This window comes from Branchiostoma belcheri, unplaced genomic scaffold (genome assembly GCF_001625305.1).
Source record: "Branchiostoma belcheri isolate BF01 breed outbred unplaced genomic scaffold, Haploidv18h27 scaffold317, whole genome shotgun sequence".
Classification (NCBI taxonomy): domain Eukaryota; kingdom Metazoa; phylum Chordata; class Leptocardii; order Amphioxiformes; family Branchiostomatidae; genus Branchiostoma; species Branchiostoma belcheri.
In genome coordinates, this window is record NW_017803929.1 from 20,823 (window position 1) to 35,324 (window position 14,502).

Below are 14,502 nucleotides of genomic sequence, written 5' to 3' on the forward strand. Positions count from 1 at the left end.
GCCTCCCCCCCCCCCGGTAAATATCGTACAGTCCCTAGATATCACTTTGGTCACCTCTGTTTAGGATGAGGTAGTGTAAATTTATATTATTTGGTACAGTACCGGTACTCAGTAATTCAGTATTTTGGACCAGTACCTAATTGACTTTCATGGTACTGTGTCAGTACACAGTACCAGTATGTAGCCCTGGTCAGTGATGCATATACAGTTGTTGCATGTACATGTGTTTGTACTCTGGTGTTTCTACAAGTTTGTATCTCCCCATGTACAGACAATGTAGTGAGTGTACACGACATCACCACCTTCCAATGTATCACCACCATCCAGAAGACCAGAGGAGCCACTCTATTCTCTACAGATCTACAGGTACTGCATGTAGTAGATTTTTCTGTAACAATTAAAATCATGTTAAACAGGTATGTTTGAAGGGAAATTGTGAATTTATTGTCTTACTCATTATTGTGAAGTTGTCATTGTTTCTATGCATACATGTACACATGTAACTTACATGTATGTCCGTCACTTCTCCCAATTCTGTGTTGAGACCATTTTGACCTTCCTGTCAGTCTGCAGTTGCATCCCTCGTTACTCTACTATATTGAAATAACTACAGACACACACACAAGCAAACAAACAAACACAAAACGAAGGTCAACACAGTAAAAACAAAAACATAGTTTTGTCACCATGCTATTTGTGTAGGAAGACAACTTGTCTAAGAAAAAACACTTTTCCTTGATACCCTGGGTAGTCGTCTTAGACAAATTTGATTGTAAATTTATTTATTTATGTACAAATATAGCAACACAAGTCCCTGAGTGGAGACTTGTCACATACATTGAGGATGGCGGTCGCTGTGAAAAGGAAAATACAGAACTACTACTGGAAGAACAGGGACTTTCACGAGCTTACAGTAAGTACAACTATTTTGACTGAACCCTTCCACTTTATTCATTTACAAAATGTATCTGTCATCAAAGTCAAATGACCACTACGTCTAAATAGGGTCGTGTGGTACAACGGTAGCGTGCGTGACTCGGAATCAAGAGGTCCCGGGTTCAAGTCCTGACATGCCACCAATCTTGTGCCCTTAGGAAAGGCACTTAACACGACTTTCCCCACTAGACTCAAGTGAAAATGAGTATTGTCTGTCCAGTATTCGTTTCTATGTGCGGGACACAACACCAGCAACAGCTGCCTCTGTTCCGTGTGTATTGCACTGTTGCAATTTCAATAAATCAAATCAAATCAAATAGGGATCAAAATTCATATTTGGGAATAGATGCACCTAACCTCTAACCAAAAAATTTAGGTGTATTTGTGTGCACAATATAATAGTAGAATATCAGCAAACTTTGAAGAGACAAGAAAGAGTGCTCCAGTTTCAAGAGTTGTTGGGAGTTGGTACAGTTAAGGCATTTGATGCCGACATGCACAGAACCAAAAAACCTGCTAACAAAGCTACTCTCCAAGCAAAGGTTTGGGTTTTGGGTTATTTTTGGCGTGTTTTTAGACTTTTTTATTCTTGATATTGGGGTTTCTTTTTTACACTGGAATTTTTCTTTTACCCAGGGGTTGGGTTGGGTGAAAGAAAAATTCCAGTGCAAAAAAGAAACCCCGAATAAGTCTAAAAACACACCAAAAATAACCCAAAACCCAAACCTCTGCTTTGAGAGTAAACAAAGCTACAAGCCTTGACAGTCAAATTGTAATGAACCTAAATTCTATAAACCTGAACATTCTTAACAACAGATACAATAAAGGTTCTACTAGTATTTTTTTGACACGTAAATGTGGAGAGAAGCCTGTGCCATGTATACGGTAAAGTTTTGCAACCATAACCCTACACAAATATCTTACACAAATACTGGTGCAGCCACAGTCAAATATTAGGCGCACAGCTGAAACTTTGGGTGCAGAAAAGTACATAATGCTAGTACTGTATTTTCATCCCTTCAAAAGGATGAAAAGGATGACTATAATTAATGTTAAGTCATAAAAATTTGTTTATAATTATGAAGATCAGATGAGGATTCCAGTTTGAATGTGGCTTATTGTGAATTTTAACCTTTAGGCCACACCAATTTAATTTGTTGGTTCTTGGATTTTTTCATAAAAAATATGAAGCGACAGGGCGGAAAAAAACCAGGTCTAGGCATCTTATTATAGACCCAAATACGATAGGAGCCATGAAATCAACATAAAAGGCTGGGTTACAAAATGTAATATTTAAACATTGAATTTTGAACTTTTATTTAAACCACTGCATTGATAGATGGAAAAACAGTAGCAACTAGGAAGAAAACGACTTTCCTCAACTGTTGGGGGCAAAATATGAGTATTTTTGAGTTGATTCAGAATCAGAATCTTTTTTTTTTTTTGCAAATCAGATAAAAATGAAGAGACAAATCCGAGAACCAACAAATTAAATTGTTGTGGCCTTACCATACTACAGAGGACTGTATGGTGTGCTACTCTGTTCTCTCGGCATGCTGATCATGAAGGTTAATGACATGTTGTGTTATGTTACAGCCTGACATGGCAGTGCCTGATGTAGCCAAGTCCATGGCCTGGTGTAAGGACTCGGTCTGTGTGGGCTTCAAAAGGGACTACTTCCTCATTAAGGTAAGGCCACAGTAAGGCAATGTTAGGGATTACATCCACAAATTGATTTTCACCTGATTTTAGTGGCAAAAAACCTGACATGGTTCTGATGAACGTTTAACTGGCACCTAACAAGACAGATTTTAACCTAAAAGAGAAAAGTACCTTTGATACTATACAGTATAACATAGTAGTCTTGTACACTGCAAGAGTATTGTTTTTTTTGGCGACACCTCGGAGGCGGAGCCATGTAACATCTGTGTGTCTTATTGATCTGGTACTGATTACAGGTGGATGGTAGTGGGACACTGAATGAACTGTTTTCCACTGGAAAAAAGACACAAATCTATCATTTCCAACCGTAAACCTTTGATACTATACAACATTTTAGTAGTCTTGTACACTGCAAGAGTATTGTTTTTTTGGCGACACCTCGGAGGCAGAGCCATGTAACACCTGTGTGTCTGGTACTGATTACAGTTGGATGGTAGTGGGACACTGAAGGAACAGTTTCCCACTGGAAAAAAGACACAAATCTATCATTTCCAACCATAAACCTTTGATACTATACAACATTTTAGTAGTCTTGTACACTGCAAGAGTATTGTTTTTTTTGGCGACACCTCGGAGGTGGAGCCATGTAACACCTGTGTGTCTGGTACTGATTACAGGTGGATGGTAGTGGGACACTGAAGGAACTGTTTCCCACTGGAAAACAGCTGGAACCGCTGGTGACCAGGCTGTCAGAGGACCGGCTGGCGCTGGGCCGGGATGACATGACCATCTTCATCGACTCGGAGGGTCAGCCCACGCAGAAGTACGCCCTGACATGGTCCGACATCCCCGTCATTTTAGGTAGGACACACTTGTAAGGGTCACATGAAATGTATCATTCCTAGGCCATTTGATTTGTTGTTTCTCGGGTTCACCCTGTCCATTTTTTCCTGATTTGCAAAAAAATATATATATTTTACTTAGGTTCTGATTCAACTGAAAAATGCTCAACAAAAGTTTTGGCCCCAACAGTTGAAGAAAGTCCTTTTCTTCCTAGTTATTTCACTCCATACTTCAGTATGGAGTGAAATACTGTTTTTACTGATGATTCTTCTTCTCCTTTTCCTCCTGCCACATCTTTAAATTGATTCAACTCCTTCATTTTTGGGCGAAATGACCTGGAATTTCGTATAGAGGTAGAGTGGGTAAATACCCCTAGGTTTTTTTTAAATTTTTTTGATACAAGCTTTTACAATCGTTTTATTTGCTTTTTTAGCGGTCCCCATAGGAAAGTACTGTGGGGGCGTACGCGCGTGACGTAATAAGAAAGGAATTCGGCGGTATGCCCATATATGGGCATGCAAGCATGAACCTGACGCAGACCAATCTATTCTTCTTGCTGATTGGCTGTTGGATTTGATTGGATTAACTCAATTAACACCTGTTCAAAGCCATTCCATTTTGACAGTATGAACTCAAGTGTTTTGGTAGGTACAGCACAGGCCACGAAATACGCATCGATTTTCGAGGGACGTTCTGCGGGAGAGTGCAGGACGCTGTGCGGGACTTCCCTCGGGAGAGTGCGGGACGTCCTCCGGGAGAGTGCGATACGTTCTGCGGGAGAGTGCGGTACGTCCAGCGGGAGAGTGCGGTACGTTCTGCGGGAGCCAGACATTTTGCTCTTCTCTGTTGGAACAACGCAAGTTGGAGGTCAATGACCTGCGCCCGGCGTGTAAACAAAAAAGTTACGCGGTACGTAATGTGTATCGTCGGCGCGCGCGCCACGGTATCAACAATTTTCCGCAATCTTTACCAACTAGTATTATCTAGGTTCTGTTATCGATCTCCGAAGAATCACCAAAATTGTAGAGTGTACAGGCGTTCGTTTGTTGTTGCTGAGAACATCGCGAGACGGCTTCCTGGCGAGCGTCGAGGGCTTGCATGCCCGACAGTTTTCGAAGATTGGACAGGGAGCGGCTGTAATATTAAAGGAGCCGGCGGCTTCTGCTAGCCGGGTTGATAGTTAAGTAACATCAAGGTGGTTCATAAGCAAACCTGATAAAGAAGGAAACCCCGTAGTTAATAGTTGAAAGTCTTGGTGCCTTGAAGCGATCGATACCGCCATGCTGTTTACTTTTTATGACATACAATGCAGTGAGTGATGTGTATCGCACCGAGTTAGCTCGGTTGGAAACGCGCAAGGCGGCAATCCCAGGCATTGCAAGTTCGAACCCCAGTGCATCGGACATTATTATTTTTAACAATTTAACATTTGTAACAATTTTATCATTTTTAACAATTTTATCAGTTTTAACAATTTTAACAATCCTGCATTTTAACAATTTCAACATTTTTTTTATTTTCGTTGTTTTGCTTTTAACATTCAAAAACTGATTGTTCTTACTCAAGAATGTCAATAACTTAGAATGTTAGTCTTTTGTATTTTTCCAACATACAAACCAAAATCACTTTGATGTTGTCACAAAAGTATGGAGCTGACAAGAGAGAAGGAGTACGGTACTCTGCCAGTGTGAAGAATCTACAGAGGTATTACCAGTCACTAGTAGCAAGAGATAGACCACATTGAATGATGACGATGAGGACGAATCATATGAAGTACTATCATAGCTTTGTACAGAAATTCTACTGCTTTACTTTACTTTCTTTCACTCTGTACATGCAATTAGCTCACTGGCATGATTTTAAAATAAAGGTTATGATAATCATATTATATGTATAGCTTATTCAATGTATGGCTTTATAGTTTATGTGATTGTTAATAAGGCCATGTTGATTTGATTGTATGGATGGCATCTGTGCGCGCATCGGTTTTCGTTAATTTAAAGCTAAGTTTACGACAATGATACAAAACATCTGGAAACTAAGCAAATATACTCTGTAAATTGATTACTGTAATTCCCAATTTTTTTCACTGAACCGCAACGTAACGCAAGCGGGAGGTCTATGTTCACGGTTTCACTGTCACCTCTGTACCGTGAACTTATCATTACAGTTAGGAAATAATTCCTGGACTTTCTTTTTCCTGCAACTGTCACCACGTGAATATATAGTTCCGTGAACATGTCCATGTTTCTCAGACCGTGAAAATTTTGCTACCGTTAGTAGTAGTTGCAATTTCGTCATTAGTAGTATTTAGATACCTGCAATATATAACTTTGAGATTGAGATAAGTGTAAAGTAAAGCTGTCGAGATTTAACGTGCTTGTCGTTGTATCTTTGTAAAAAATAAGGGAGATAATGGCCAAGTGCCATTTTTATAAATATCTGTCGAGATTCAAAAAGCTTGTCCTTGTATAATTGCAGTATGATTTATTCAGAATCTTCTATTTTTGTATGGGGAGGGAGATGGAGTGAAATATCACATTTGCTCCGAAGCAAATGTTGGCCTTTCTAGTTGTTAAAAGTTTTTCAATGTGACAGTGCAACTTTTTTTCATTAAAAGTTCAAAATCTATTGTTTTAATTATAAACCAGCCTGGTATGTTGACTTCATGGCTCATATCTTAACATTTCCGGCCTTCATGGGGTGCCCTGGCCTGTTTTTTTTTTTGCCCTACCGCATCATGTTTTTTCTGAAAAAATCCAAGAAACAACAAATTGAATTGCATGGCCCTAGGGTGACTTTCAAAATGAACAAGAAATCAGAAATTTCAGACTTTGAATTGAAGACTAGTCTGTTGAAGACCGACTCCTGCCCACCCCTGTGTCAGGGACCCCAGGGTTCTGGACATTACTACCAAGAACTTCCAGGAAGTATTTTTGGTTTTGTTACCTCTGGGAAGTGTTTTAGCTTTTTGTGGGTGTATTGGAACTGTGGAGGAGATTGTATGAAGTCATTTAATTGGGTATCACACCACTTAACTGAATTCTTCCATATACATTGTACTGCCCACTTATTCCCACTCATCTGTGCCACCTTCAGGTTTGACCTTTCTGTCAATCATCTGTCAAAATCACCTCCCACCCACCATGCAACCGAAGCTATTAGGACAAATTCACAACTCAAAGGAATACCTCACTCACTCGCTCGCTCGCTCGCTCACTCGCTCACTCACTCACTCACTCACTCACTCACTCACTCACTCACTCACTCACTCACTCACTCACTCACTCACTCACTCACTCACTCACTCACTCACTATCCAGGTTTTGATTATACTGCTGCTGGTGTCCCTGCCACAGGTAGGCAGCAGTCTTACCATACCTATCCAGTGGGATAGGTATGGTACCTTTACACTGGCAAGGCCGCACTCTCTGATGTTCTACTTGATAGGCTCCAACCTCTGTACCCGGAGTTTAAGAGCTACATTGTACTAGTGGATACTAGCTGAAACGTCTGACCATTTCCAAAATCATATCCAGTTGCTTGGGAAACTGCTTTTTGGTGTATCGCATTACCTGGATGTCTAACCTTCATCGACGTAACTACATTGTACGTGCATCATTTTATGTCAATCTTTTAAAAAAGTGCCTTTTTTTGTTCTTACAGATCATGAGCCACCCTACATCATTGCAGTACTTCCCAGGTCAGTCTTATCTGCAGAACTACAAACTTACAAAATCACCTTTAAGAGTACATTAGCTTTGACCTTTATGCACATGAAAATCATACTTTTATTGCAGTTATTTGTACCAAAGTGCTGTAATATGACTTTAAAGATGATTATATTTGGGGCAATAAAATATGACGACGTCATCCGTATGGTCCATAACATCATATTCATAACCCTTTCGTACCCAGATATCAAATTGAATATTCAGTACAAGTACAGTTCTTTCTAAATTTCTTTGTGACAAAACGATGGAAAGTTAAAATGCCAAATTAGCCAGTGAGGAAACCTTAAAGCTACTATAACAGTGTGTTGTCATCCTTCTCTCAGACACATAGAAGTACGAACTGTTGAGCCCAGACTCCTGGTGCAGACCATGGAGTTACCCAGCAGGCCCAGGTTCATCTGCAGTGGAAGGTTGGTCAGATTAGGCCATACTGATTTAATTCTATGGATGACATCCGCGTGTGCATTCATTTTCACCTGTTCGAGGGTCTGACCTGAGTGCCATCCTCCATAGTCCATGGTAGCGGTAGCAGTAGCTAGCAAAAATAGGATGGTGTCCAGGCTGCCAGCTGTCCACAGAACTCAAAAACTCATCACAGTGCCGACTCATAAATGCTGCAAAAGGCCAGCATATGCTAGCTTATCATAAAAGACGCTGTGTACTACCGCAAATTCACCATACCAGCTGTGTATTCCTGTGGTTTAGCAGTTTTCATTTTTTTGGGCTGAATTTTTTTTATTCAGCTAGCCTGTGCTCACTAGTTTGGGGGTCTACAGGGGATGTCATCCATAGAATTAAGTCAGTGTGGCCTTACCTTGCCTGTAGCTAGTATTAGTCACACATATGACGTACTATCCCCATGCCATTGCAAACTTGGGGCATTCGTGGGATAGTTGTGCATGTGTTATACAATATTCTAAGGCTGTCTAAGGCCACACCAATTTAACCAATTGGTTCTCGGATTCACCTCTTCATGTTGAATAAAAAAAATTTAGCTAGGTTCTGAATCATCTCAAAAATGCTGATAGCTTTCCCCCAACAGTTGACCAAAGTCCTCGTCTTCCTAGTTGTTAAAGTTTCTATCTATCAATGCAGTGGTCTCATTAAAAGTTCAAAATTCATTGAATTATATATATTAAGTATGTTGACTCCATGGCTATCACGGGGTGTCAACAAATTAAATAGGTGTAGTCTAACTCTAAGTAACCAAACAAGGTGTCTTATATCCTTGTTGGCAGTTGTTTCTGTCACAGCCTTCTAAAACATCAAAGTTGTACAATGGCCTATGACTAGTGCTGCATACCTAAACCCACATTTAGGTTCAGGTCCGGATTCAAGTCCAGAGGTTTAGGTTCAGTACTAAACCTAAACCTCTGGACCTAAACCCATGGCATAACAAAATTGCATGTTGGCAACCTTGCAATGTTGTCTGGGTGAAACTTTGGCCACATAACATGGAGGCCGACACTTTACGATGCCCGATGGCAATGTTTTCTTCATTTTGCTGCAAAGTTTTTGCAATCTACGGATTCCAAAGGTTTTAGGTGGTTTGGAAAGAAAAGGGGTATGTGAAATGGTCTTTTATGGTAATAAGTCTGGACTCGGCTCTTGACTTTTAGGTTTTTATTGATGTATATCCCTGCTGCCTAACCCCGTAACCAGCAGAGAATTTGTAGCCAAATGGCTACTTCAGTGTGGTAAAGCTTAAAAATACAGTGTACTTCATTTGCAATGTATTCTATACTCATTAGTATAGTATGTTACTCAAGAAGGCATTGCCATCTTACACCACTTAGCCTTCAAGAACTTGTTTTCTTTAGCTTTATTTGGCCTTTTAAGCTGTCTGCGACCTTTCTGTGGTCATACAATACCCCCAGTCATGTCTCTTTGTTTTTCACGTGAGGCCAGACCAATTTGATTTGTTGGCTCTTAGATTTTTGTAGGAAATCAATGAACTGGGTAGGTGGATACAAAAAAACAGGCGAATACGGTAGGCATTCTGTGATAGCCCCAAATGCTACCATAGGTACATGTACCATAAGGCCACACCAATTTAATTTGTTAGTTCTCAGATTCGCCTCTTCTTTTTTTTCTGATTTGAAAAAAAAAAGATTCTGGTTCTGAATCAACTAAAAAATGCTCATATTTTGCACCCAACAGTTGAGGAAAGTCCTTTTCTTCCTAGTTACACACAGTTTTTCAATCCTTTAATGCATTGGGTTTGGTTAAAAGTTAAAAGTTCATTGTTTAAATTTTATCCCAGTCTTTTGTGTTGATTTCATGGCTCCAATTGAAGCATTTGGGGCTATAATAGGATACCCAGGCCTATTTTTATCTTTATTTTTTTTCGTCCAGTCACTTCATATTTTTTCAGAAAAAATCAAAGAACCAACAAATTAAATTGGTGTGGCCTAAAGTCAACTTACTAGGCAGGTTTAGAATTCAAACAATGAATGTTGAACTTTACAACTATTGGGGACAGAATGTAATATACATGACTGTTCATGTATCATAATTAGGCCATACCGTCTTAATTTTATGGATGACATCTGCGCGCGCATTGATTTTCGCCCACCTTGAAAAAAAAAAAGATTGCGTCCACCGAGGCTCTGGCCTGGCTCTAGGCCTGAGTAGTCCATGGTAGTTAGCGACAATACGGAACCGAGCACCCAGGCTATCGATATCGAGTTCGAAGCTCCACGACTCAAGAACTCAGTACATATATACGTACAGTACCGATTAATAAATTCCGCAAAAAGCCACATGTCCCGGCTTGTAGTATACGTCGCTAAGTACTGCCGCGAATTCACAATACCAGCTTTGTATTCCTGTGGTTTAGAAGCATTTTTATTTTTAGCCAGAACTTTTTTTTACTCGCCCGCGCGCTAGTTTGGGGGTCTTCAGAGGATGTCATCCATAAAATTAAATCGGTGTGGCCTTATGGTAAATATAAGGAGTATACAATGTAGATTTTCTCACCTTTTCAGTTTTTTTGTTTACATCTCTTCCAGTGGCCATGTGTATGTGGCCTCTCAGAACTATGTGTGGAAGATGGTTCCAGTCCCCATCACAGCTCAGATCAAACAACTCTTACAGGACAAGCAGTTTGAACTGGCTCTGCATCTGGCAGTACGTACCTGTTAGCTTTCAGGTTTCTATGTGTTAGTCTGCTCAAGGTTTAAGTGATCTACATGACTTTTTGGATTTGTAGATAACTATGTTTTGAGCATCAAAAAAATCTATGATATTCTTAGATAACATCTGTGTCCATAATATCACCAGGGTCCATAATATCGCCACCTTGAGAAACAGTGTGCTTAAAGATATTTTTACTGCAACATACTTTTGGTATGCACTCCTTCACACATCAAATGTACATACCTAGGGTATGTTGCAGTAAAAATATCTTTAAGCACATTATTTCTCAAGGTAGCGATATAACGGACCCTGGTGATATTATGGACACAGATGTTGAATACATGCACTACTGGTGCTACATTATGTTTATACCACATGATAGTTTTTCCTGAAGTCTTTCCAAAAGCAATAGTAGGCATACAAGTTGTTTTTTTTTTACCAAATTTTACTCCTAATCATACACTATCTATTACTTTATTATTGACTAAAATGTTGTTTGGGGTAACTTACCATAGTAAGGCATCTGACAGTAAGGCATCTGACAGTTCAGACACTGAAATGGACTTTGGGTAAGTTTAATTAAGGCCCCACAGAAGTTTAAAAGAAACTGTGACATTACAAATAGGTCTAGAAAGAATTGTTTACAAATGCAAAACCTTTTTAAACTATGACCACAGTCCACAATGCATCAGACTGCACAATGCACAATCAGAACTGTGAGATGGTTTATTACTGCAAACTTACAACAAGTTAAAAGTTAAAACTTTTGATCCAACACAACAAAGTTCTCTTACCCAGTGGAGCTTGTCACGTGGCTTCTTTGAAGTGTGACACATGACAATCAAGCTCCACTGGGTCTGTCTACTGAGGAAGACCAGAGTGACTGGTCGAAAGCTCTAGGTGAACGTTGTGGTGTTGGATCAAAAGTTTTAATATTAACATGTAACCACCAACACAGATGAACTTTATGAAGCAAGGTTAAACTGCAATTTCCAACACAAGAAATTGGACTCACCAAAATTTTCGACTGTACAACTAAAGTCTTTTTGTCAAATTTGTTGTGTTGGAATTTGCAGTTGCTTCATAATGATTTCTACAGATGAACTTTCAAGAACAGATGAACTTTCATTATAGTACAGTATAAGAAACTTACGGTGAGTTTTCCTTTTTCTGTATGAACAAGAACATGACAGATGAAGTGGAGGCTGACAAACAGCAGAACATCCACCACATCCAGAACCTGTATGCCTTCGACCTCTTCTCACAGAGGAGGTTCGACGAGTCCCTCAAGATCTTCTCCAAGCTGGATACAGGTATGGAAGTATTGTCTTGGGTGGCTGAGCTGTGTGTTTTGTGTCTGCTTGCTTCCAGGTACATGTACAGAAGTATTGTTTTTGGGTGGCAAAGCTGTAGGTTTTGTATCCAGGTGTTTGCTTCCAGGTACGGAAATATTGTTTTGGGTGGCTGAGTTGTGTAGTGGTGAGCTGTAGCAAGTTGCATTTTGCTACCGCTTAGGCTACATTTGTATATATAGCTACTTGAAAGGACAAGGGTTCAAAAGAATTTGAACAAGAAGCCATAGGTGACAATCCTCCGTGAAGTTTTATATATTTCAACAAAATCCCAAGCGTCAACGCCAGACCTACTGTGCAGACATTATAATTAGGCACCGGTTAATACAATGAGGGCGCGTCACAAGCATAAAACATACAAAGAGCTAAATCCATTACTGCTCCCAGGGCGTGTAAAGATACTGTGCTTCAAGTTCGAAGTTCATTTTAATTACACACACACAATCATTGCATTCACATAAAGATCGGACTATCATGGTCGTGTCTAGTAACAAAGACAGCCCAACCGTCTTACCATGCCTGTACCTAATTAAGCGCGCCTGGAACAGGCCAGCAACAGTTGCGGTAAGCACCGCGAGTGTTACTACTGCCGGCCAGATAACCAGGATATCTGCTTACAGAACCTCTGCTACCAGACAACTGCCGAAACCTACGGCCTATTCCACAGGATTGTAAAAGTAGGGATGTTTCTAAAATATGCATTTACTTCAATATCAAAACAGCTACGGTAAAAATAAAAAGACGTGCATCATCCCGGACATAATGCCACACCACATGCGAAATTACACAGAAATGCGACGTACGGAAGAATGCGTTTTGGCTGCGAACATCTTCCCAAAAACTTGGCATCTCTTAAGCATGGGCAAAAACATCTGGAACCACTTATAGAAACCACCCCGTATCTGCATGAAGTTCCACCCCCCCCACTGCTATTCCAAACAACGCGTTTTTCTGGACCATTCCAATTCGCCTCGTAATTGTAGGGGTGCGTCTGCAATATTACATTGACCGCGAAAGCAGCAACAGCAAAAATACACATTCGTGCATCAACACGGGCATGCCCGCAGACGGCGTATAAAATTGCGTGCCGATTACACAAAGAGAACCCAGTGTTTTGACTGCGAACATGAAAAATCAGCCGATCACAACACTCCGTCCGGAGGTCCTGACCTCCTTCACGGAGTAAAAATGGAAGTCCCATGTTTGGGAGAGCCACACCCACGCACGTTTAAGAACCCATCGCACATTGAAAACAGTAGGGGTCCTTCCCGCTGTGAGTGGTTAAAACCTAGACTCTGGTCTTACGCAACTTGTACTACTTACATGTACATGTACATGTACAAAACTTGCATGTTACGCCAAAAGGCCGCTTACCGGTTATGCGAATTCGCGAAACAAACACAGTAACCATGACTTGTATGTCAAGAGTGGTTATTTCGAACCCTGAAATACTGTTGTATGTTTCAGACCCAGCCCAGGTGATCGGCCTGTACCCTGACCTCCTGCCCCATGACTTCCGGGCACAGCTGGCCTACCCCTCCAGCCCCCCCGACCTGGCCGGGTCAGAACTGGAGAAGGGACTTCTCGCTCTCATTGACTATCTCACACAGGTATGCACAACTCTGGTAGTTTCTCTTTTAGTTTGTTGTTTCTCTGATTTTTTCAGAAAAAAACTGAAGTGACAGGGCGAAATAAAAAAATTAAAAAATAAAAAACACAGGCCAAGGCACCCCATGAAGGCTGGAAATGTTACGATAAGAGCCATGAGGTCAACATACCAGACTTGTTTATAATTAAAAGAATTGATTTTGAACTTTTAATGAAATGAAGTTGCATTGTTACATTGAAAAACTGTAACAACAAGGAAGAAAAGGACTTTATTCAACCGTTGGGGCCAAAATACATGTATGTCTTTCATTGAGCATGATTCAGAACCTTAAGTCTTTTTTTTTTTTTTGCAAATCAGAAAAAAAATGGACAGGGGGAATTCGAGAAACAACAAATTAAATTGGTGTGGCCTTATCAGAAAAAACTATGAACACAAGATTTTATACTCTGTAAGATGCATTAATATGATTTCTAAACTAAACATGCCTTGTGTTGTGCAATGTACAAACAAATGTAACAGAAATTGTGAAATAGAATCTAGTTCTTGAAAATAACAAGTAATCCTTGTGTATCCATCTAGTTTTTGGCATTTTTACATCATAGTTAGTAGCACAAATTCCATTCACATTTGAACATTATTTTGAACATATTTAAGGTAAAGATATTGTGGCTTTGTATTTAAAATTGCTTTTGAAACTCAGCAGATATGAGTTTTTGTGGTGCTCTATCCTGATGAATTTGTATTTCTCTTCCCATGGTTATAATTTCCATGATTGTGGAACGTTTTTGTAATAATCTCAAAATAACTGTTATTCTTGTAGAAGAGAAATGACCTGATGAAATACATGAGTCAGGAACTGGGCAACCCAACTGCCATTGTGGAAGGTAAGAGGAACAGAAATACATGGGATTTTTGCATGCATTTGTGTGTGTGTGTCTGTGTGTGTGTCTGTCTGTGTGTCTGTGTGTGTGAGTGTCTGTGTGTGTGTGTCTGTGTGTGTGTGTGTGTGTGTCTCTGTGTGTGTGTCTGTGTATGTGTGTGTCTGTGTGTCCGTGTGTGTGTGTCTGTGTGTGTGTCTCTGTGTGTGTGTCTCTGTATGTGTGTGTCTGTGTGTGTGTGTCCGTGTGTGTGTGTGTGTGTGTGTGTGTGTGTGTGTGTGTGTGTGTGTGTGTGTGTGTGTGTGTGTGTGTGTCTGTGATTCTGCTTGGCCCTTAACCCTATCTAGACC

General features: G+C 40.2%; 1 protein-coding gene across 2 annotated transcripts in view; it reads left to right on the plus strand.

Moving 5' to 3' along the window:
- LOC109474764 (vam6/Vps39-like protein) overlaps positions 1 to 14,502 on the plus strand; it is a 74,353-nt gene that overhangs the window by 6,478 nt on the left and 53,373 nt on the right. For both annotated transcript variants that reach the window (XM_019775125.1, XM_019775126.1), the window contains exons 5-14: positions 272 to 366; positions 803 to 913; positions 2,533 to 2,625; positions 3,276 to 3,459; positions 7,108 to 7,144; positions 7,499 to 7,585; positions 10,187 to 10,304; positions 11,497 to 11,626; positions 13,133 to 13,275; positions 14,095 to 14,158. In XM_019775125.1, the coding sequence (XP_019630684.1) occupies positions 272 to 366; positions 803 to 913; positions 2,533 to 2,625; positions 3,276 to 3,459; positions 7,108 to 7,144; positions 7,499 to 7,585; positions 10,187 to 10,304; positions 11,497 to 11,626; positions 13,133 to 13,275; positions 14,095 to 14,158 (1,062 nt within the window). The remainder of the gene's footprint in view (positions 1 to 271; positions 367 to 802; positions 914 to 2,532; positions 2,626 to 3,275; positions 3,460 to 7,107; positions 7,145 to 7,498; positions 7,586 to 10,186; positions 10,305 to 11,496; positions 11,627 to 13,132; positions 13,276 to 14,094; positions 14,159 to 14,502) is intronic.